Raw genomic sequence first — 22,480 nt, forward strand, 5'->3', positions numbered from 1 at the left:
CACATGGGTCAGTTGTGGCCTCTCTTCTATTCAATTTGTATATTTCTGATCTTTCAAGGAGAACGTCTAGAAAATTCGCATATGCTGTGTATTTGCATATACTGTAGAGCACATGCTAACTAGTGCCAACTCCAATTCCCAAAGAAGTGGTGGCTTATTCCGAGCACTACCAAGACTGAAACATGCTGTTTCCAATTTAACAATAGCATGACACGTGACATTTTCTGAATGCCACTAATGGGGAAATGCTACCGCACAATTTTAATCCAAAGTATCTGGGCATAACCTTAGACAGAACCCTTTTCTTTAATAGACATCTCTTCAATATTGCTGCCAAACTCATGACTAGAATTACATACTGTATAAACTTGCTGGAACAACCTGGGGGGGGGGGTAATTTTAACTGTATAGATCAGAACATAGACCTATAAAAAAGTAACTATTTAGTATTGCTGGTATTCTATCCAGCATCTTCAGAGCACAAAAAACAGTTTGTCACACTACGCGAGACAACCACAATCCGATATAACAACGGGACTAGTTTGAACAATTGTAACTCTTCTATTCAATTTGTATATTTCTGATCTTCCAAGGACAACGTCTAGAAAATTCGCATATGCTGCGCATTTGCATATACTATAGAGCACATGCTAACTAGTGCTAACTCCAATTCCCAAAGAAGTGGTGTCTTATTCCAAGCACTACTTCTAAAGCCCTAATTAGGCGCCATCTATGTTGAAAAAAAAAACCCAGAGAAAAAGCAGGTATTAATTTGGTCTTAGGATGACTGTCTCCCAAATTTTTGGCAAATTTATACAGCCATACTTTTGAGGTTTGGTGTATGTTTTAAGGCTTCTGTTGAATCCAGGAAAACTTGTCTGACTTATAAAAGCTTCTATGCAGCACTTTTATTTTTTTCCAATTGATCCTGTGTGCAGGAATATCTAAAGCATGGTCTGCTAGACCTGACTTGCCATAACGATAATGCAGGATGTATTTTTTATGTTCATTGAGATGGATGTCAATAGTTCTCTTCTTCAATAGAACTATTGACATCTATATAATTTAATTGAATTCTATATAATTGAATTAAATAGTTCAATAGAGCTATTTAATTATGTTTTATCTCGAAAACATAAGTCTTCCCACACGCCCGAAGGGGGGGGATGGATTCTGAATCCAGGCATTCTGAACTGCATAGTTCAGAATGCCTGGACAGAGGGACGAATTCATAAACAGACTTATGCAGACACACTCTGAATATGGTAGGTATGCATATGGTAGGATTCGAAATTTGCATAACACTTAAGGTGTCCAAATACTTTTTGTCGACATAGTGCATATGATTAACTTTTAGGTTTGGTCATCCTATCGGGCATCGGCAGGGCAGGCTCAGATTTCGGTTTTTTCTGGCCTCAGACCGAGGCCCCGCGCTTAGAGGGGCCCCGGAGTTTCAAATTTCTAAGAAAATTTGATAATAGAATTTTTGATGTTTCAGAGATGTATTGATATGGGAAATATTTTAGTATATAACTATATGTATTTAATGTTTGTAAATTATGTTTAATAAAATTATATGGTGGCACTAGCTTGTCGCCTTCTTCACTGCGTACCGATGAATGAGTGATAGCCTTGGGCCATCTATCTTTCTGATTGGCTACCAGTGGAGATTGAACTGCCGACTCAGTCTCCAAAGTTAGATAGGATAAACGGCCCCGTCCACTCCCTATACGGGAACAAATAGGCGTTAGCTGATTTTTTTTAATTATATGATTTTTCGATAAAAAAACCCTTTTTTGCAAATATTTTGGGCCCCAGACTAATAACTTTTTTCCGAGGTTCTGCAAAACCTCCAGCCGGCCCTGGGTATCGGGGTTATAAGCTTGAATGCATGTAGTGCACTTCATACATGTTTTGGTTATATTTCTTCATAGTTAATTGCTTCAGGAAGAAATGTTATCAATTCCGTGTGTTTTATTTTGAATAAAATGTTGCTATTTTTGAATCACTTTTATTTTATTCAATGTCTTGTACCGATTTTCCTTTTTTTTTTTTAATCATCAATACGAAAAAAAGATTCATGGCAGGAAAGGAATAATACGAAATCAGATTTCTTTAATCTTTAAACAAAGAAAATTTTTAAAAATCGAATTCAAGATTTCTAAAATCTTTGAATAGCAACGAAAAAAATAAAAATAATATTGTTCATAATTTTGCTTTCTAATGTTATGGTCCTCTAGCGAATGGTGGGATTTTCAAAACGTCTTTGTGGCTGCTTTGGAATAAGTCAATTGACGACGTGAGTTTCCACCCATTATGTTTTGTTTGTGTCCGTCATTTTTCTGTTTTCTTTAAATTTCGTATGTTTATATTAATATTATTTGCCCTGTTATATTCATCTTGTTCCTTATCTACGTTTTTTTGGAGATGATTTGTTTTAGGTATGTGTGATGCACGCTTCGGTATTATTGTTACAACGTGATACCTTCAGTATTACACATTGAGTGAAATGAATACAAATTCTGAAGTATTTGAAGTGTAATATAAGGAAAAATAAAATATGAAGAAGGGCGTCTCATTGAATATATTGCTAGTTTTGGTAAAGATAAAGATTCCAGTATGAATAAAAATTCAAGTATATACGATTATTTATTATTATTAATTGATTAACCCTTCCATATATTTTAATGTTCGTCATTGATGTGTATTGTAGTTGACAAACATGGCAGGATGAATCATATCTTCGAAATTAGGGAAAATGTCAGGTAAAAAGGTATATGTGTATGTATATATATACACACACACACACACACACATGAGGGTGGGAGGCTGAAAAGTTCTGATAAACGCTTTAGAAAAAAAAAATTAATTTTGTCTTCTTATATAATTCTAAAAGTTAAAGAACAAATTATTACAATTTGATGAAACATGGGAGTTAAAAGGTTTTAAGATGTGTTCTTTCTTGTGGTTAGAGCAGTTGCTTTAATATCAGTTTTGTTCTAGGTGTTACAACTTTTCAGTTCCCTACCTCATATATATATATATACACACACACACACACACACACACACACAGGGTGCCCCAAAATTCACGCAAGAAGTAATTTTGATAGAAAACAGGTTTTTAATTAAAAATTGTAATTTCTTATTGATTCATAAAGTGTACGGTATAGGATTATGCATGGAATAGCATATCAGGTAAATGGCCTCCACAGCTTTGCTGGCACATACACACCCTTTTGTCGAAATTTTCCATGACCGTTTTGCATAAATGTGGCTGAATTTCGTTGATACAGTGCTCAATTTCCTCCTTCAAGGTGTGGGTGGTCGTGGGCTTGTTGGCATAAACCTTAGACTTTAAAAAACCCCCAAAGAAAAAAGTCCAACGGTGTTAAGTCATATGATCTGGGCGGCCAATTCTGATCACCAAAATGGGAAATTAGGCAACCAAGAAATGACTCATGCAGTAATTGAATTGTTTCTCGGGCTGTATGGCATGCAGCATCGTCTTGTTGAAACCACATGTTGTCCACATCCATATCTTGCAATTTAGGCACAAAAAACTGGATTATCATGTCGCGATAGCAAGCACCATTAACTGTTATTGCCTTACCAGCCACATTTTCGAAGAAGAATGGACCGATGATGCCTCCAGCCCAAAATCTGCACCAAACAGTGACACGTTGTGGATGCATTTGTTTCTCAACAATCACTCATGGATTTTCTGAACCCCAAATGCGACAATTTTGTTGATTAACGAAGCTATCAAGATGAAAATGAGCCTCATTGCTGAAGATGATTTTGTTCGAAAAATAAACATCCACTTGTTGTTGTTCCATAATCCATTCAACGAACTCTCTTCGCTGTGTGTGTGGTCATTTTTAATAACCCTGAACTGTCAGCTGTCACGCTGTCTTTTTTTTCTCGTTGGCAACACTTTACCGCACAAATGGCGCTAAATTTAAATCTTGCGTGAATTTTGGGACACCCTGTATAAGAGGCAGGGAATTCAGACAAATTAGCTTGTGGCAATTTGTATAACTCATGATTTCGATTAGAAAGCTTACAGAGGGGTCACATGTTAGCATTCAACACAATAAAAGGCTATGCTAAGTGAATTGTCAGCAGGGAATTCACACTTTATATTTTTGTAATATATATACCTGTGTTTAAAGGAAACACTTTTCATGAAGGAATAAAGTTGCAAACTTGGATGTCTTATAATGTCTCAAAGATATTATTATTATTATGTGACACCTCCAGGGAGTCCAAAGACTCATCGAGGGAGTAGACCTACATTAGAAAGCTTCCCATGTTGCACCGAACAATACATCTGCTATCTAGTTGTTGCTTCTTTCTTTCTCAGTGCTGAATTAGTTGCCAGCTATCATTTATCCCATGTAAGTAGGCTATCTTTTTTAAAATTTCACTTACCAAATGAGCAAATGATTATGTCTATTATATTGTGCAGGCATGCTATCAATACAAGTGCAGCACATTATAGTAGACATAATCATTTGCTCATTGGGTAAGTGAAATTTTGGCTTTATACATGAGCAAAAATCTTGAAATATCAGCATTGATTTACAAAATAACCATTGTTGTTGGTTTCTGCTCAGCATACTGTATTTGGTTATCTGCTGAGGTTTGATTATTTTTAGTATTGTACCCACTTAAATGTTATATATATATTAATATAAATATAGACTGCTGTACATATGTGTGATTAATCACATTAAAAATAATAGAAGAAACAGTTTTCTAAGGTCAACACTAAGGCATTTTGCTGCCTGAGTTCAAGTTGAGAATTTATGAAAGGGACCCCTGTTTTAGAAGCTGGCACCGTTTTGAAGTTTTACAATACTTGTTATTATCTGGGATGTATGAAGCAAAACAAGGATATTAAATTAAATACGGTATTCAATATTTACAAAATATAGGTGTAATAAATGGAATTCTTAATGTAATTTTGCACAAATTGAAACACTTAAAAATGTAAATACTTTAGCATTACCCACAGGAAAATGAAATTTACAGAAACTGTAAAATAATACATTATTCCACCAGGGAAGAAATGAGGATATACAGTATTAAAATAATTACAGTAAAATCACTAGGAGAACAATGAATTTAAGAAAACAACAACTGAATTTAATGTATAAATCAAATGACAAATATTAAATTATAAACCAAAAGTGATGGCATGGTAGGTCTCAAAAAATCTTATTTAAGAATGATACTAGAACTCTTGTTAAAAGTCTGTATCCATTATGTGATTTGTGAAAAGTGCAAGTTTAGTTAGGTAACACCATTTAAATGTAGAGCTCTGAGGCAAACTGATTTGCCCATTAGACTTCATGTGGGTATCCTGTTCATGGTGGAATGACACTCATGGTTATGATAGTGCTGATCACTTTTCTTTGTTGTTCTTTTTTTATATTGTGTATTCTTCACTGCATATCTGGAGTCTTTTTTTTTTTTTTCTTTTTTACAGGACAGCATAATGACCCCAGGGATCCAACATCTTACTGGTGTGCTATGCAGTGTAACACATGGATCTCTGGAGATGGGAACTTAGTGGTGTGCTTGCACTGCTCCTTTGCCATGATGGATAGTCCTGGATGGCTTGGCCAGGATTACTGAAGCTAGTGGGATATCAGGTTAACGGTGTTGTAATCTTCTTCCCCATGGTTGGGGGGGGGGGATAGATTCAGGGCTTGCTATAATGCTGGCATAGTATCTGGAATAATCCTGGCATTAAACTTCCATTTGCATTTTTTGTTTGAAGGGTCGTGAGCATCTACATGTTGCTCACTGATGGATGAATCTTCCCGCACTTAATCCAGAATCCTTTTGGTCACGAATTCTTCATTCCTAAGTTTTTAATGGAGTCTTCAAAGTCTGCAGCCAAGCACAGGAATAACAGCTAAATTATTTGTTAACCAAACATCTGCACATGTAAATGTGCCATCATTTCTCATAATTCATGTAATAGGTGAACGGCTAATAAGGATTGGCAGGATTTCTCAAAAGGTTTAAACAATGTAGGTTTTTAAAGTGATATTCTTTAAAAACCTACATTAGAAAGATTGTAACACTCAGAAAATATGCCATGCATGACATCTGTGGGTGGAGGAGAAGGAAAATACCAGTTATAGTAACAACCCATGAGTTATTCTAGAGGAGTCATGTTGGAATTGAATTTCCTTGACATTCCAGATGTGATAAGTTCAGATCTATCTCAAAATGAGATAGCCAAAGATTATGGTATGATAATATCAACAGAAAAATCAAAAACTATGGCCTTTAAAGGACAAGATCCATTAAGAACTAAAATAGTAATGATAACAAGATCTTAGAACAGGTGAATTCATTTAACTACCTAGGATGTATGATCACATATGAAAATGAAAAAGATATAAACCTAAAAATTGCAAAATATTTAAAAATAACAGGTGTAATTAACACTATATTTAAACCAAACCTAGTCCAAAAACAAACCAGACTAAAAGTATACAATACATTAGCCCAACCGGTCTTAACGTATGGAAGCGAAATCTGGACAATAAAACAAAAAGACGATTATTAACAAATATTAATAACAGCAGAAATGAAGTTGATGAGAAAAACTGCAAAGTATACTCTATTTGATCACAAAATAAATGAATAAATTATTAAAGAATTAAACTAAGAACCAGTAATAGAAAAAATTAAAAAATATAAACATAAATGGATGGAATACGTTCAAAGAATGAAAACAGAAAGATTACCAAAACAAGCCTTAAAGTACAAGCCGTTAGGAAAAAGAAAACCAAGACATCCTCTTAAAAGATTGAATGATGACTTCTAAGGCTGGAACAGGCCATGCTAGGCCTAAATCCTTGATATGCATGATAATGATAAGTTCAGTGCTTGAGTACCCAGGAGGAATGGCATCTGTAAGGTGCATGTTGGGATGGTGATTTATAATCTGAAGGGATAGAAACTGGTCTCAACCATTATTTCCTTGATACACCTAAACTTCTGATATTTATAAAAAGAAGCAGGATATCTTAATTGTCTTTTGAGAATTTATATGCTACACTTACAACATACTGTATTTACTCAAATATAACTTGCACTTTTTTTTTTCTGAAATTGAAGTTAAAAAATCATGGTGCGAGATATATGCATCGATTTTCAGAAACTAAAGTTTTCCAGGCAAAAACTAAATAGACTGTTATAATTTATCATTGTTCACATTATTTATAAAATGAATGTATTTAAATTTTTAACAAAGTTATTTGTGCAATTGGCTGCTCATCTTCATCACGAATGAAAGGGAGCATATATTTGAATCTTTAGCAACAATTTTTTGTAATTAACTTAAAACAGTTTCATTCTTGCTTGTCCTTTTATCATTTCAGATTCATAAGATCTTTATTTATCATAACTAAAGCACTGCAACTTGAATGTATTTCCATATTTCAAGCAAAAATTATCAGTAATTTACAAGACTGAGATATGTTATGAACAATTCTTCACGAATGACTAATGAGAAGTGAAAGCAGAGTGCAAAATAGACATCAGTGGCATGCCAGTAGAGATAAAGCAGCTATGACTATGAAGATGTGAATATGATTGGTGCAGTATTAATAAAAGATCATGCAACTGAACAGCAAAGGCAAGCTGACAATTGTTGAGTTGAAATGCTGATTCTCATCAACCGAATTCCAAAATATCTGGAATTGCCATGACAACATTTGCCGTCTATTTCTTTGTTTTAACATGTTCATGTTGGGATGGTGTTTCGTTCGTTTATTGATCCGATGGGACTATTCATTACTGTTTATGTACTGCGTCGCGCGGGTGGGCTCAACTGACACCAAGTTTCAACCCTTCATTTGAATTTTATTGCTGCTTGTTTGTGAGACACTTCCCCGTTGGGGTTCAAGCAGACTCTAACACACATTATATGGCATGTTAGTTCCAGTTCTCTGGTAGAATTTTATTTGAAGTTAGCCTTTGTGATCTGTCTTAATTACATCGAATATTTTAAATGCAATTGAACAAACACTTAATTTATGTAATTTAAACTTTGGACGAATGTTTGGACAATAGTTTTTAGTTAGATACTGTGTTTGGCGGTGCAATATACGATTTTGCTCGAGTCTATGCAGCATAGTTTCTGTTGGAGGGGACATGTGATTCATTATTTAGTGCTGTTTTTATCTCAGTTGTCTCCAAATGCACTATTTGTTGACAAATATTATACAGACTGCAAATGTCTCTGTACCTTTTTCAGTGATACAATAAAACTACTTGTTTTTCTTTCTTCTGCAGTATAGTGGCTGTTGGGGAGGACGTGTTGTTTATCAATGCAAGCGAGTTACGATCATTCTGACGTGAACGTTTTTATATTTTTTTTTGTGTGCGAGGTATATGTGAAAGTTTTTAATTTCTTTTTTCGTAAAATAAAATCAGAGTGCAAGTTATATGTGAGGGCTAATTATATTTGAGTAACTATGGCACCTAAAAGTTAGGATCTCATCTGCTTCTCTTGGTAGCAAATTAATAACATAACATTTAACGATTATGGCATCACCCATGAAATAACCAGCTAAATAACTCCCTAATCTCAAAAAAAAAAAGGGGGCAGGAGGGGGACAACAGCATCAATTAAAAAGAAGCATTCATACTCTTTAGTAGGAGTGAGGGGAATACTTGTCCACTGATATAGTAGTCATATACGTATTAGGTGATGTAACATGCATTTTCAAGGGGAGAGGAGGATGGATATTAGCCATCCATGCTTCTCCAAATTAAATGAGAGATGAAAATAAGAAAAAGGTAAGACTGCAACCTCTCTGAAATTAAATAAGTCTATAAGGGAAAGAAATAGATACATTTTTGCAATGGAACTATCTTGGCGGTTCTTTCAAAAATACTAATAATCCAGATGTTTTTGCAGAAACATAAACTTATCTGTTTCTCTTTCTATCTGCATTCATTAATTAGTGAGATTTATTACAGTATGTTCACATACAATATGTTCACATACAATATGTTTGCATAAGGTAGGCATGAAAGATAGAAATAGTGGCAATGGTTTTCAGACAGTGTGGTGAGCTGGAGATTGACAGGAAGTGGTATTTAGTTGTATGTTGCTATAGGCCAAGGAATGTGGAGGGTAGTGATTTCTGTGTTTAACTTTAAATGCATTGCATCATTTTGTTATTTTATTTATATATACAGTATGTGTGTGTATATATATATATATTTTTTTTTTTTCTCTCAAGGAAAAAATGCCTTATAAAAGCAGGAAAAGAAACAAATCTGCAAGAAAAGGAATGGCAAATCAGGAGAATAGAGATCCGAGACAAGACCAAAAAACCATTAAACAGATGCTATTAGAAGATTTTGATTCTAATGTAGAGAGTGTGGTAGCAAAAATAGAAACCGAAGCAGAGAGAGCCTGTGAAAAAATTAAAGCAATATATGACCGACTGTTGATTGGCTTGCCTGTAGTAAGTATTACATTGACAGTACATGAATAGCAGTTAGTATTTGTGATTTTGTATCATTTTGTATACAGAGTTTCATAAGTCCTTAATGACTTAAAGAAATAAATAAGAATAGATTAATTTAATTCAGTTTCATAATTTATCCATCAGTTCAAAACTGAAGTGGTTTACAGTGCAAAACATACTTGCATCTAAAAATGCTTCTATATGTATATCTCACATAATTGTCTTATTTTCAGTTTTTGAAATGTACAAGTTTTTCCAACAGATAAAATCTCTTGTACACTAACATGAATCTTTGGAGTCTTTGCATAATTTACTTCTAAGTCCTTTTCCCAAGAAGCTAAATTAAATACATGCATGCTTTTGACTTCAAAGCAAGAGAGTTAATTATTCTTATTTGTATAGTCATCTTTGTAGGAATTTGCTATAAGTATTCGATGCTCCTGGTACGTGTAGTATGTGGCCTCCCTCGATGAGTCCCTGACTCGCCAGAAGTCTCTTAATAATAATAATAATAAATTCTTTCTTGTGATTATATCAGTTACTTTTGCGGCCTCGGGTACCTCCCGGGGCCTCGCCTGTCTGAGGGTCGGATAACGATTTCCGAAGGCTTGTCTGCGTGCCAGTCGCGGCGGAACCAGTCGCGATCCTAGGGGCTTCTCTCGACTTTCGAGAACGCCCTCGTGCGCAGGCATCCTACTTGGCCGTCTCCGAGAGTTTCGACGAAACGTTCGGTCGGCCTAAGTGCAGGGTGGCAGAGGCTTTGGCTGTGACTTTTCAGTAGGTTTTTTTTTTATTTTATTTTTTTATTTTATTTTATTTTTTTTTATATATATATATATATATATATATATATACATATACACAAGTTCTGCTTATAATGGGAGTGAAATGTGTACAGTATCATCATTTCCCTACCATAAAGTTGAAGTGCATAGGATATTGCAATTGCTTAGTATATCAAGATTTCAATATTGATTTTCTATGACTGTTTTAGCTGCTTAAAAGCAGCTATAGCCATGTTACATCCTACAAGCCAAAACATACTCAGGGGCTAATATTGGATCAGACCAGAACCCTGTCGTCATTAAAGCAACAATAAAATTAAAGAAAACAATGAAACCTATAAAAATAGAAAAACATGATCTCGGCTCCCTTAAAAATCAAGAAATACAAGATAAATTTTTAAAAGAACTGGCACATTCCACTGCTGTTGGCATTCCTGATTCCACCAAGTATACAACATGAATGACTAATAGAATGCATCAAAAAATTAGGATTAGATGGTAAAGATACCAGATTACTGATAAATCTATATTGGGAGCAAATTGGCTCAATAAAAATATCTGGAGAAACCTCAGAGGAATTCCCAGTGAAGAAGGGTGTCAGACAAGGCTGTGTTCTTTGTCCTGTATTGTTTAACCTCTATACTGAAAATATCTTCTAGCAATTAGAAGAATTTGAAGGAGTCAGCATAGAAGACAGAAATATAAACAACTTAAAATATGCAGACGATACGGTACTGCTGACTGAAAATAAAAAAGATCTTCAAAACCTACTAGAAGAGATGCTGAAACTAAGTGAAAAATATGGACTTAATTTCAACTTCAAAAAAACCAAAACCATGCTGGTAACAAGAGAAAAAGGGAAAATACGCAATATAAATATTAAGATCAGAGGAAATACCTTGGATTAAGTAGAGCGTTATATATATTGGGATCAACTACTTACAGAGAATGGAAAGTGCCATAAGGAAATATTAAGCAAAGAACATCACTAGATCTAGATCACCTTCATTAGCATGAAAAACATTCTGACCTCAAGTGAAATTCACACAAAAACAAGAATTAGGCTGTCCAAATGGTATGGTCAACACTGCTATATGTAGCAGAAACCTGGGCAATATCAAAATATTGTGAAAATAAACTAAAAGCCTTTGAAATGTGGATCCTCAGAAGAATCCTTAGAGTTCCATGGACTGCCAAAAAAACTAATTTAGAGATATTAAAGATGATTGGAGAAGATAGGACTCTGTTGAAAACTATTAAGAAAAGGAAAACCAGCTACCTTGTCACATACTAAGGCATTAATCCCTACAAAACACACTTCTAGAAGGAATGATACAAGGAAAAAGAAGAGGAGTAAGACAAAGAATAGCTTGGATGGGAAATATTAAGGACTAGACCTTTTTGTCTTACGAAGAATGTAAAAGAGAAGCACAAAACTGTACATGGTGGAAGCTCATGGTAGTAAACCTCCTGGAAGGAGATGACATCTGACATACACAACTATGTTAATTTATTAATGATACTTAATTACGAAGTTGTGAGAATTGATGTGGGAGAATGAAAAATATTGTTTGATCTGAATCTCCTGGCCAAAACTCCTTTTGCCTAAGCTAACAGATTTTGTACAGAAATGTTATCTCATGTAAAGCAGAGCACTTAAGTGAAAACTAAAGGCATGACAGTTGTTTTCTATAAATAATAATGGATATCACTTTGTTCCCAGCTATTAAATTTGAACCAAAGTTTTGTTCTGATAAAGCTAAACATACATAGGTTGACAATATGGAATTGATTGGCAACACCTATATAGGACTTCTGAAATTCAACTTTGCTATCACTTAGCTACAAGAACTATTTGGAATGCTGAATCCAAAACTGTAGTCAATCCTCTACATCAGTGGTCTCCAAAGTGTGGTACATGTACCCCCTGGGGTACGCGAGTCGATATATGGGGGTAAGTCAAAAAAAGGTTTATATTGATAGGAAAAAAATTAAGTAATTAATTAAAGACAAAGAATATTATTTTCTTTCATCAATTAAACATATATCTATTATAGACAAAGATGTTATAAAGATCCTTTAAACTTAAATTTGCAAGTAGCGCACATTGGGCGACTTTGCACACATAATCGTCCGTGGCAAAGCTGTCATGTTTTTTAAAACTAGGGAGTAAATCTCTTACTTCTTATCATTGCCATTGTTTATAGAGCATCCTAGTGTTGACAAGCCCAACTAGAGAAGGAAAATTGCTTAGTTATCCTGCTATCTACAGATGACACCACAGTTGTATTAATTATTTGACTATTGGTTATCAATAATAAATGAATTATATTTAAATTTTACAAATCCTCACAAAATGGATAAATGGTTAAAAAAATTTCCTCCAAAGAAACTCTCAATCAATTGGGGGTACGCCCTATTTATTTTTTGTCTTGGGGGTACGTGATCAAAAAAAAGTTTGGAGACCACTGCTCTACATCTCTGAAACTGCATTAACTAAAGAATTTGAAAAAAGTTGGAAATCTGCAAATGAAAGGATTCGAAGCTCTCCAGCAACATGTTTTAGTTGCATGCTGAGTCCTTTACTAGTAAAAAATGTTTCTTCTGTTGTAGAAGTCTTCTTAGTCAAGCTTATTTTTGCATTTATATCTGATTGGCTTTCATCCTCTGTGATGACTCCTAAGATATTTAAAGGAAGTTAATTGTTGTATTAGGTTATTTATTTTTGTAAGATTTGCTTTCTTGTAATTAGTAGTTCAGTTTCTTATAATTGATTTTTAGGCTGTACTGTATTAAAATTTCTTCAATCTTTGTCAGAGTGAATTTCAGTTTGTCTTTATCAGCAATAATTGCTATATTTTGAGAGTGCTTGACCTGGTAATAGCATCTGAGATTTATTTATTTATTTATTCGTATGGCATAAATATCAAAACATGCAGTACAATACACTTTAATAACATATAAAATTAAAAGTCAAAAGTCATTTTAAAAACCAATAAAATTAAAAGGTTACATCCAAATTGGTCAGATAGTTCATAGCTTTGGGTGTAGCACTTAAAAAGTCCAATTTGTCTCCTGAATATGCTCTGAGATAACACTGAGTCACAATATGGTTCACAGTTTGTCTCTGAGCTCCACAATCACAATGTGGGGATGGTTGTTTACCCCATTTAAAAAGCATGTCCGCACATACACCATGACCAGTTCATATTCTATTAAGCTGAGTCCAGGATTTTCGTGGGAGGTGTGAGCAAGCATCAAAACTTTCTTGTAATTCATTGAGAGAAAATTTTGTGATGTCATCTGTATGGCTCTCCCACTGTTCTTGCCACTTTTGCTTCAAGTCAAAGTTAAAATGTAGTAGTTGGGCTAATTGTAGTGGTGGATGTCTTGATCTCAATCGTCGTACACTTAAGTCTGGGAGATCTAAATGTATTGGTAGGGCTGTGTTCTCCAAGATTTTCTTATACTCATGTAAGAGAGCCTTAGTCCTGCACAGATTCAGTGGAACAATGTTAATAAGAGCTGGAAGCCAGTGTGTAGGTGTTGATTTAATTGTGCCAGAAATCAGTCTCGTATTATTTAGTTGGCTATCAACAACTTTAACATGTGTGATGTTTAGCCACACTGGTGAGCAATATTTGGCAACAGAGAAAACTAGACCAAGAGCAGTAATCCACAGATTATCGGCTGTTGCTCCCCATGTCGTGCCTATTAGTTTTTGTATTATGTTGTTGCGGGTTTTTAACTTAGCAGAAACGTTTGTTAGGTGTTGCTTGTAAGAGAGCATGCTGTCCAGGGTAATGCCCAAGTACTTTGGAAACTTATTGTGTCGTAGTAAACATCCTTCAAAGAAGATATGTAAAGTGACATCTGCCATGTGATTATTAAGGTGAAAGCTTGATACTTCTGTTTTGTCTGGATTGAGGTGGAGCCTCCATTTTTTATAATATTCACCTTTAGTTTTCAGATCTTTTGTAAGTACGTTTTCAGCCTGACTCATGTTTTTGTGTCGAATGGCAATTACAGCGTCATCAGCAAAACAGAACTTGCATGAGATGGTAGCAGGCAAGTCATGTGTAGAGGTTATAAAGTAAGGGTGCCAATACTGACCCTTGTGGAAGACCATTATTAAGTTTTCGTTGTCGGGACATTTTATTTCCTAATATAACTTGAAAGAAACGTTCGGTGAGCATGGAGGAAATTAAGTGTGCAGTCTGTTTACATGGGACAATGCTAAGAAATTTGTATATAAGACCTTCACGCCATACTGTATCATAGGCTGATGTTAGGTCCAAGAAGACAGCTGATGTTTTTTCTTGCTTCTGAAATCCAGCTTCTATGTATGATGTTAAAGTGAGCACTTGATCACAGCAACCACAATTTTCTCTAAAACCAGCTTGCTCAATTGGGACATGCTGCATAATTGGTGTGGACAATCTGTTGTACAGTTCTAACATTTTATAGGTGCAACTCAATAAAGCAATAGGTCTGTAACTTTTTGCCTCCTTTTTGCTATTCTTAAACCTTTTTCCAGGTTTAAGAATAGCAACTATTTTTGACTTCTTAAACTGGCTAGGTAATCGGCCAATCAATAATATATCAGAAAAGAATTCACAGAGCCATTTTATAGTATTTGGCCCGCTATTAATCAGAAATTCAGGATGGACACCGTCGAAGCCTGGGGCCTTGCCTGCTTTGATATCTTTTATGATGGCTTTTACTTCATTTATAGTGAAGATTGAGGCATGTTGTGAGAAAGCAGGGGCATTTATTTTTAAAGCTCTAAGTTCTTTCTTAACTTTCTTGGTATGTTCACGGTCCCTAGGTGCTCTTGACATATTAACGATTTGATTAGCTATTTTCTCAGGGGAGATGATTGTGATTTTTCTTTTAGGTAGATTAGTTGTGGATAGTTGTTGGAGAAGATTCCAAGCTTTTCTACTTGATTGTTTGAAGTCAAGGTTTTCAACTGTATCAATCCATTTTGTTTTTCGAGATGAGTTCAGGCTATGTAGTAATTCATCTGCTATTTCAGGATCTTCACTTTTCAGGAACTCTCTGTGGAGGTGTTCACTCTCTTCATTCCATCCAGGAACATAATCTTTTCTGTAACCTCTAGGGATATATTTTTTCGCAGTTGATATGATTGCTCCTACAAATCTCTTGTACTCTGCAACTCTAGCAGGTATCCACCGAACACATTTATCCAATTCATTCACAAAATTTCTCCAATTTGCTTTTTTAAAATTCCAACCCGGTCGTGGAAAGGATCTTGCTATAGGTAGTGTCATACCAATTTCCAGTAACACCGGTCGATGTTGACTGTGTGGGAAGTTAGAAAGTACATATCGTTTTGCTGGTAATGTTTGCCTTTCTGTGTTTATTGAAACAAAACATAAGTCTGGATTAGACTCTGTTTGCTATGCTGATGATCTAAAGGTGTTTCTATCTTTGGCATCAAATACAAGGTGTATATTATTTATTTCTGCCCATTGAACGAGGGTAGTCCTGCAGTCGTTGTTATCACGGTACTTCCATTCTTCATGATGGCTATTAAAATCACCAATCCATACTGTTGGATGTTGATAAGTAGGTATCACATCTGTAGACCATGATGTTAAAGGAGGTTTATAGACATTGACTATTGTTATGTTGTGAATTTTCACACTCACAAGATGGGTATCGTTATCACATCTGGTTGTCAGGAAAGAAGCATTTTCTATATCATCCTTGATATATGTTGCAATGCCATAATTCCAGTGGTATGTAGCACCAATCAGAGTGTAACCAGTTATTTTTCCTCTTCTATTAAGGTTGTCTTCGTTTTCAGCATGTGTTTCTTGAAGAAGCACAACGTCAATGTTATTTTCTTGTAGTATTTTGCAGAGATAGTCACATTTTGCTCTGTTAATTTCCTCGATATTCAGTTGACACATCTTAAGGCTAAATCCCAGTTTTTTGTCAGCATCATCAATAAAATTAGAAAAATCAGTATTGTTTGACTGCATGCCTTAGCCAGGAGAACTAATTGTTAGACTGGCTGCCAAATCGCTCTAGCTCAATTAGCATTACCCAAGGTGCACCACGAGGAGACGAGCTAGATTACACCCCAGCATCTGAGAATTTGACTGTAATGAATATTACAGTCAAATGATCACTGATCAGACAAATAATCATTTGACTGTAATGAATATTACAGTCAAATGATCAGATCTTATGATCACTGTCACCAATAGGTGACCATGTTGCCACCTATTGGTGACAGTGATCATAAGATCTTGACCTGGGAGGTGGCTAAAGGTGTGGAATTTTCGATTAAGACAGCGTATATGTGGAATTACCGTGCTGGCAAGTATGACTTGGTTCAGTGCCATGGCATGTAAAACTGCAAGGGCTGGATGTCGATAGAGCATGGGAAGTGGTCAAGGAGCATTTACAGGAGGTTATGGCTGATTGTATGCCTAGGGTCTGAATAGTAAAACAAGTAGGGGTTAAATGGGTGAATAACACCATTAAGCTTGAGCTGCAAAAAAAGAAACAACTGTGGAGGGGAATTTAAAGAGAGAGGTGACCTGCAGGCACACGAACGGTATAAAGTGCAGGCCAGAAGGGTAACGAGTGTAGTAAGAAAAGCAAAAGCAGATTATGAAAGGAAACTAGCTATGCAAGCTAAAGAGAATCCCAAATAGTTCTTTCAATATGCTGCAAGCAAAAAAAAAAAAAAACTGTACACGGCAGAATGATTTTAAGAAATGACGATGGTAAGGAAGTCACTGAATCAGTCGATATAGTGGAGTTACTGAGCGAGCACTTTGCAAAAGTATATCATCCAGGTGGTGACATTGAAAGAATGAAGGAACCATTAGTTTATACGGGAATTGTGATGAATGAAGTGGAGGTGAATAGTCTATTACAGAACCATAATGTGAATACATCTGTGGGATTGGATGGTATACCGACACGGATCTTACATGAAGTGGCTAAAGAATTATCGGTGTCCTTGATCATGTTGTTTAATCAGAGGAGTCTTGGGTCTGGTTTAGTCCCGAAGGTGTGGAAAGAGGGGAATATAGTTCCACTTCATAAAGGAGGATCCAAGACTACTGTTGCAAATTACCGACCGATCAGTATATCAGGAATCGTTGTCAAGGTCTTGGAGAAAGTAGTCGAGGGAAAAATACAGGAATGGATTGATGAAAATGAGATACTGTACGGGGGACAGCATGGCTTTGTGAAGGCAGATTATGCCTCAGTAACTTGCTCAAGTTTTATAACACAGTAACGGCTGAACTGGATAAGGGTAATGGGTTTAAAGTGATACTGCTGGACCTGGCTAAGGCCTTTGACAGGATACCACATGGAATTCTAATCCATAAACTGCAACATATGGGAATGGATATAGGGTTGGTGAGATGGATAGGTTGATGGAGAGATAGCAAAGAGTAGTTTATTCAGGAGTAGAGTCCAAAAGACTGCCTGTGACTAGTGGTGTGCTGCTCGGTTCTATTCTTGGACCACTGCTGTTTAATTTGTTCATTAATGATATAAGAAAGGATCTAACAGGAACAGTTCATTTGTTCACTGATGATGCAAAATTGGGTAGGGCAATAGTGAATGCAGAAGTTTTGATATCAGGTTTAATGCTACTTTTCTTCATCATATGATCCATGCAGATGATGAACAACAAGGGATACACCCTGTCTCACATCTAATTTTACATCAAACCACTTTCCTGTTCTTCCTTCATTTTTAATTGTTAATGTCATGTTTTTACCATATAATTCAGTGTTTGAACAACTTTGCTCTTGGCATCTTGTCATATACCTTTTCCAGATACACATAACTTAAATACCGACTTTTGTGGTATTCTCATGATATCTCAGCTATCTTAAAGCAAAGATCTGATGAATATTTTTAGTGACTGTTCTCTCATGTCAAATATCAAGAAATATCAAGAATTGGGCAAAATATTCTGGAGGTTGTTGAAGAAGCTTAGGAGTGGAGGAAAGAGTGCTGTAAAAGTAGAGATGATAAAGGTGACATGAAAGACTTCAAAGATATCCTTGAAGTATGGAGTAATTACTTTGAAAAACTGCTAAATGAAACAAGCAGTGATGACAGCACAGTGGTAAAAAACTGACTAGGCATGCAGTCGGGAATACATATCCATACTTGAAGTAGAAAAAGCCATCAAAGGCTTGAAATGTGAAAAGGCAGCAGGAGTAGATGATATTCGACCAGAAATGTTGAAGTATGGTGGTATAAGAGTCTTACAGTGGCTGCACTGCATAGTTCAGAAAGCCTGGACAGAGGGACGAATTCCCGATGATTGGAGTAGAGCTCTCATAGTACCCATATATAAAAAGGGAAATAAAACTGAATGTGAGAATTACAGAGGTATTTCCCTACTGAGTGTTCCTGGCAAAATCTATGCAAGTATACTTGAGAAACTGTTCAGAAGAATTGTGGAATAAAAGCTTGGTGAAGAACAAGCTGGATTCAGGCCAAATAGAGGCTGTCAGGATCAGATCTTCACTTTATGACAAATAGTCGAGAAAGCATGGGAATATAACAAAGATCTGTATTTAAGTTTTGTCGATTTGGAAAAGGCATATGACAAGCAATACTTAGTCTGTATTTGAGTTGTAAGTCAGCAGTTAGAATTGAAGGAAGTACAGGAAGATGGTTTAATGTTAAATCTGGTGTGAGACAAGGATGTGCATTATCGTCTCTGTTATTCGTTATCTATATGGATCACATTATGAAGGAAAGTGGTATTAAACCTGATATCAAAATTGGAGATGTTAATCAGCTCTTTGCTTTATGCGGATGATGTTATACTTCTAAATAAATCCGCTACAAGTCTGCAAGATTCTCTGACTAAATTGAATAGCTGTTGTAATAGATATGGTATGAAGGTCAGCAATAAAAAGACAAAGACACTGAAAATAGGCAGAATCATTGAAAATGTCAACTGTGTTGTGAATGGAGAACCTGTAGAACAAGTTAAACATTTCGGCTACTTAGGCGCGATTTTTACTGAAGATGGTAAACTAAATATAGAAATAGACAACAGAATCAGCAAAGCTGGTATGGTGGGAAGTCAATTGAATAAATTCATATGGAATAAGAGAGAAATTAGTCGGAACACTAAATTAGCTGTATACAAGACAGTGTTCAAACCAGTTTTAACTTATGGATCTGAGAGCTGGGTCAGAAGTAAAACACTTGACCAAAGACTAGAGACCACAGATATGAGAGTCCTGAGAAAGATTATAGGCGTGAACAGATGGCATCAATGGCAATATCATATTAGAAACGAGGATATTAGGAAAGAACTTGACATTGTCAGCATCCAGGAATGCGTTAGCAGAGCTAATCTCAGGTGGTATGGTCACTTAAACAGAATGGGCGAGGAAAGATTAGCAAAGCAAGTGTTCTCTGCCAGGTTGGCAGCAAAACGACCCAGAGGAAGACCAAGATATAGGTGCATTGATACGGTACAAAGTGCCTTAGACGATAGAAATATAAAATCTGATAATGTTGGAGTCTTGACAAGTAACAGACTGATTTGGAGGAAAATTGTAGATAGGAAGTTAGTAATGATGTAATTTTTTTTCATGTAGTACTATCATATCCTGTACACCCTTTGTGGGTACATGGCAGGAATTTGATGATGATGATGTTCTCTCATGGCTTAGTTCATTCAGCAGTCTTTTAAAGCATTTACTCCAAACATCTAGAATATTTTTATCTTCAGTTTTCATTTTACCTTTATCATCTCTGATTCCTTTTATAATGTGCTTTCTTCTGTTTCTAACTTTATGACAATGTTTGAAAAAAAAAAGCCTCCAGAACATTTTTTCAACTTGCTGTTATTTATCTTCTGCATTCTTTCCATGACTTTTGTTTACACGTTGTTTCCCCCTGATGTATTTGCTAGGAACTTTTGATATGCTTGCTATTTTATAGGACTATTTCTAACTTCAGTCCTTAGTGGAGTTGAAAATTTTCTGTTATTGCAGATGGCTTCACCACATCTCTCTGGTTGAATTGTTTTCTTCAGGGCAAAGTCTGCTACTCAGTCTCTAAGGTTTGATTCTTGGTGTCAAATCCTTTTTTTTTTTTTCTTGAAACTTTTTATTTTTTTTTCCCAGTATGAAATGTATTTTTACTTGAAACTAAATGGTGATCACTTCCTATTTCAAATCCCATATATACTATTGTGTTCTGAACCAGCATGAAGAAATCACTATCACCAATAACATACCCAGTGAGACTTGTTATCTCTTCTGTCTTGTGTGTTCTCTCTATTTGCATTTGTTCACATTTTTGCATTTGAATTATGTTAGTAATGACATGTTCTGAACTGAAATCCAGCAGATACCGTTATTATTAGTTTTCTCTTTTTTCCAAATGTTTCCAATACATTTCTATATGTCTGGTATTCATTTTTTACTTTGACCTTGTTGATCAAAGCAGCTTAGTAGAACCTTCTATAGGACTATAGGCATGAATAAGTCTATTATCCAATTTATCATTTTAAAATTATCCTTGTTTTTATTGTCAAGTATTATATTGTAATCTACCATTTATCTGACCCATAAGTTATCTGAATCAGTTCTGATAGCTGAAGAGTCAGATAATTGATGGTGCTCTATCAGAAGTCAGTTGACATGCAAGGGTTTACTAATTGAACAGTCATTGTTTTGAAGGTCTTGTATAAACAGTAGATTACTGTAGCTACCTTTCTTTCCCAATTCATTATTGCCTGAACATAACATCTTGTATTTGTTATTTAGAAGAATTTCTCACTTATTTTTGTCTGTGGTTTGGTAACACCGATTATGTCATTGTGGTATTTCTGTAATTCTTCTGACAGTTTCACTTCTTTTTCTGTTGATATTTCATGATGATTGTTGAATTCTGTAGAAATTGAGTTTGTTGCACTACACAATATAACTAAAAATTTCAGTCATGGTAAAAGTGCAGAAAAGGTTCACAGTATGTTCAGCTTGTCACTTTAAATTTAAAGCTGCTATTCATTGTATTTGATGTAGTTCATATGTCATCTTCACACACGAGTGATCATAACAGTCGTGGTAGACCACTATTTCTGTAAGTGTTAAAATTTCTCTGTGATATTTTAGCATTGTGCAGCAGTTTATTTCATGATATAATCACGTAATCACAAGAAAGATATTTATTTAACCAAATATTTCGGTCTGGAAATAGCAGACCATCGTCGGTGGTATTACAAGAACAGTTTAAAAAATATATAAGCTAGAATACTAACAATAGATCGTTGAAATTAGAACATGCCGCGTGATGTTATATCACTAAGTATGAAACGAAATATTTTGAAGTAGAAACATGATTGAATTTGCTATTAAAAAAAAAAAAAAAAATTAATGAGTAATCTTGATTAGGCTTTCCCAGATTTTTGATATAGATATGCAGTCATTACGATTCAGGTTGGGATGATGGAGCAAGGCCTCCACGCTTTCCTTGAACAAACGTTCGAACCTGTAACGGGATCTATGTAAGAGGCGCGTCTTGGACCAAAGGATGCTGTGGTCAGTTTCAATCCCGTGTTGAGCCAAACCAGACTTTTCAGGTTTATTGTGAAGAATGGATGATTGATGTTCTTGGATTCTTTTTTCAAGAGAACGTCCAGTCTGTCCAAAGTAAGAGAGATCACAGTTGCAAGGAATTTGATAAACTCCAGGAAGAGATAAAGTTGAGCGTTTGTCTTTAGGAGAAGGAAAATGAGAAGACAATTTGTTAATAGGAGAATACGTAGCTGTTAAATCATATTTCTTCAAAATTCTTGCGATAGGTTCTGAAATACCGGAGATATAAGGAATAGGTACTCGACGTATTGAATCTTTGTTGTTTTGTGGAGGATTATAAGATGTAAGAAGACGTTGAATACTTTTTTCAGAAAAGCCATTGAGTTTCATGTGTTGCTGGATAGTAGAAAGTTCTTTCTGTAGATAATCAAAAGTAGAACAATTAGTTTTGGCTCTTTTGATGAGACATTTTATAATTCCTGTTTTATGACATGGATGATGGGCTGATTCTTTCAGAATATAACGACCTGTGAATGTTGGTTTCCTGTATACTGTAGTTGTAAGAATATTTGAAGATGATCGGATGAGGAGAACGTCTAAAAAAGATAACT

General features: G+C 35.3%; 1 protein-coding gene across 2 annotated transcripts in view; it reads left to right on the top strand.

Moving 5' to 3' along the window:
- The first annotated feature begins 2,190 nt into the window (after positions 1-2,190).
- LOC150096543 (borealin-like) overlaps positions 2,191-22,480 on the top strand; it is a 160,517-nt gene continuing 140,227 nt past the window's right edge. Inside the window, exons 1-2 of one of the 2 annotated variants that reach the window (XM_090408031.1) lie at positions 2,191-2,299; positions 9,278-9,505. In XM_090408031.1, the coding sequence (XP_090264157.1) occupies positions 9,284-9,505 (222 nt within the window). In that variant the 5' untranslated portion in view covers positions 2,191-2,299; positions 9,278-9,283. The other variant, XM_090408030.1, reaches the window with a different exon arrangement.

This window comes from Typopeltis vanoorti, chromosome 18, assembly GCF_054136105.1.
Source record: "Typopeltis vanoorti isolate ZY-2024b chromosome 18, IOZ_Tvanoo_1.0, whole genome shotgun sequence".
NCBI lineage: Eukaryota > Metazoa > Arthropoda > Arachnida > Uropygi > Thelyphonidae > Typopeltis > Typopeltis vanoorti.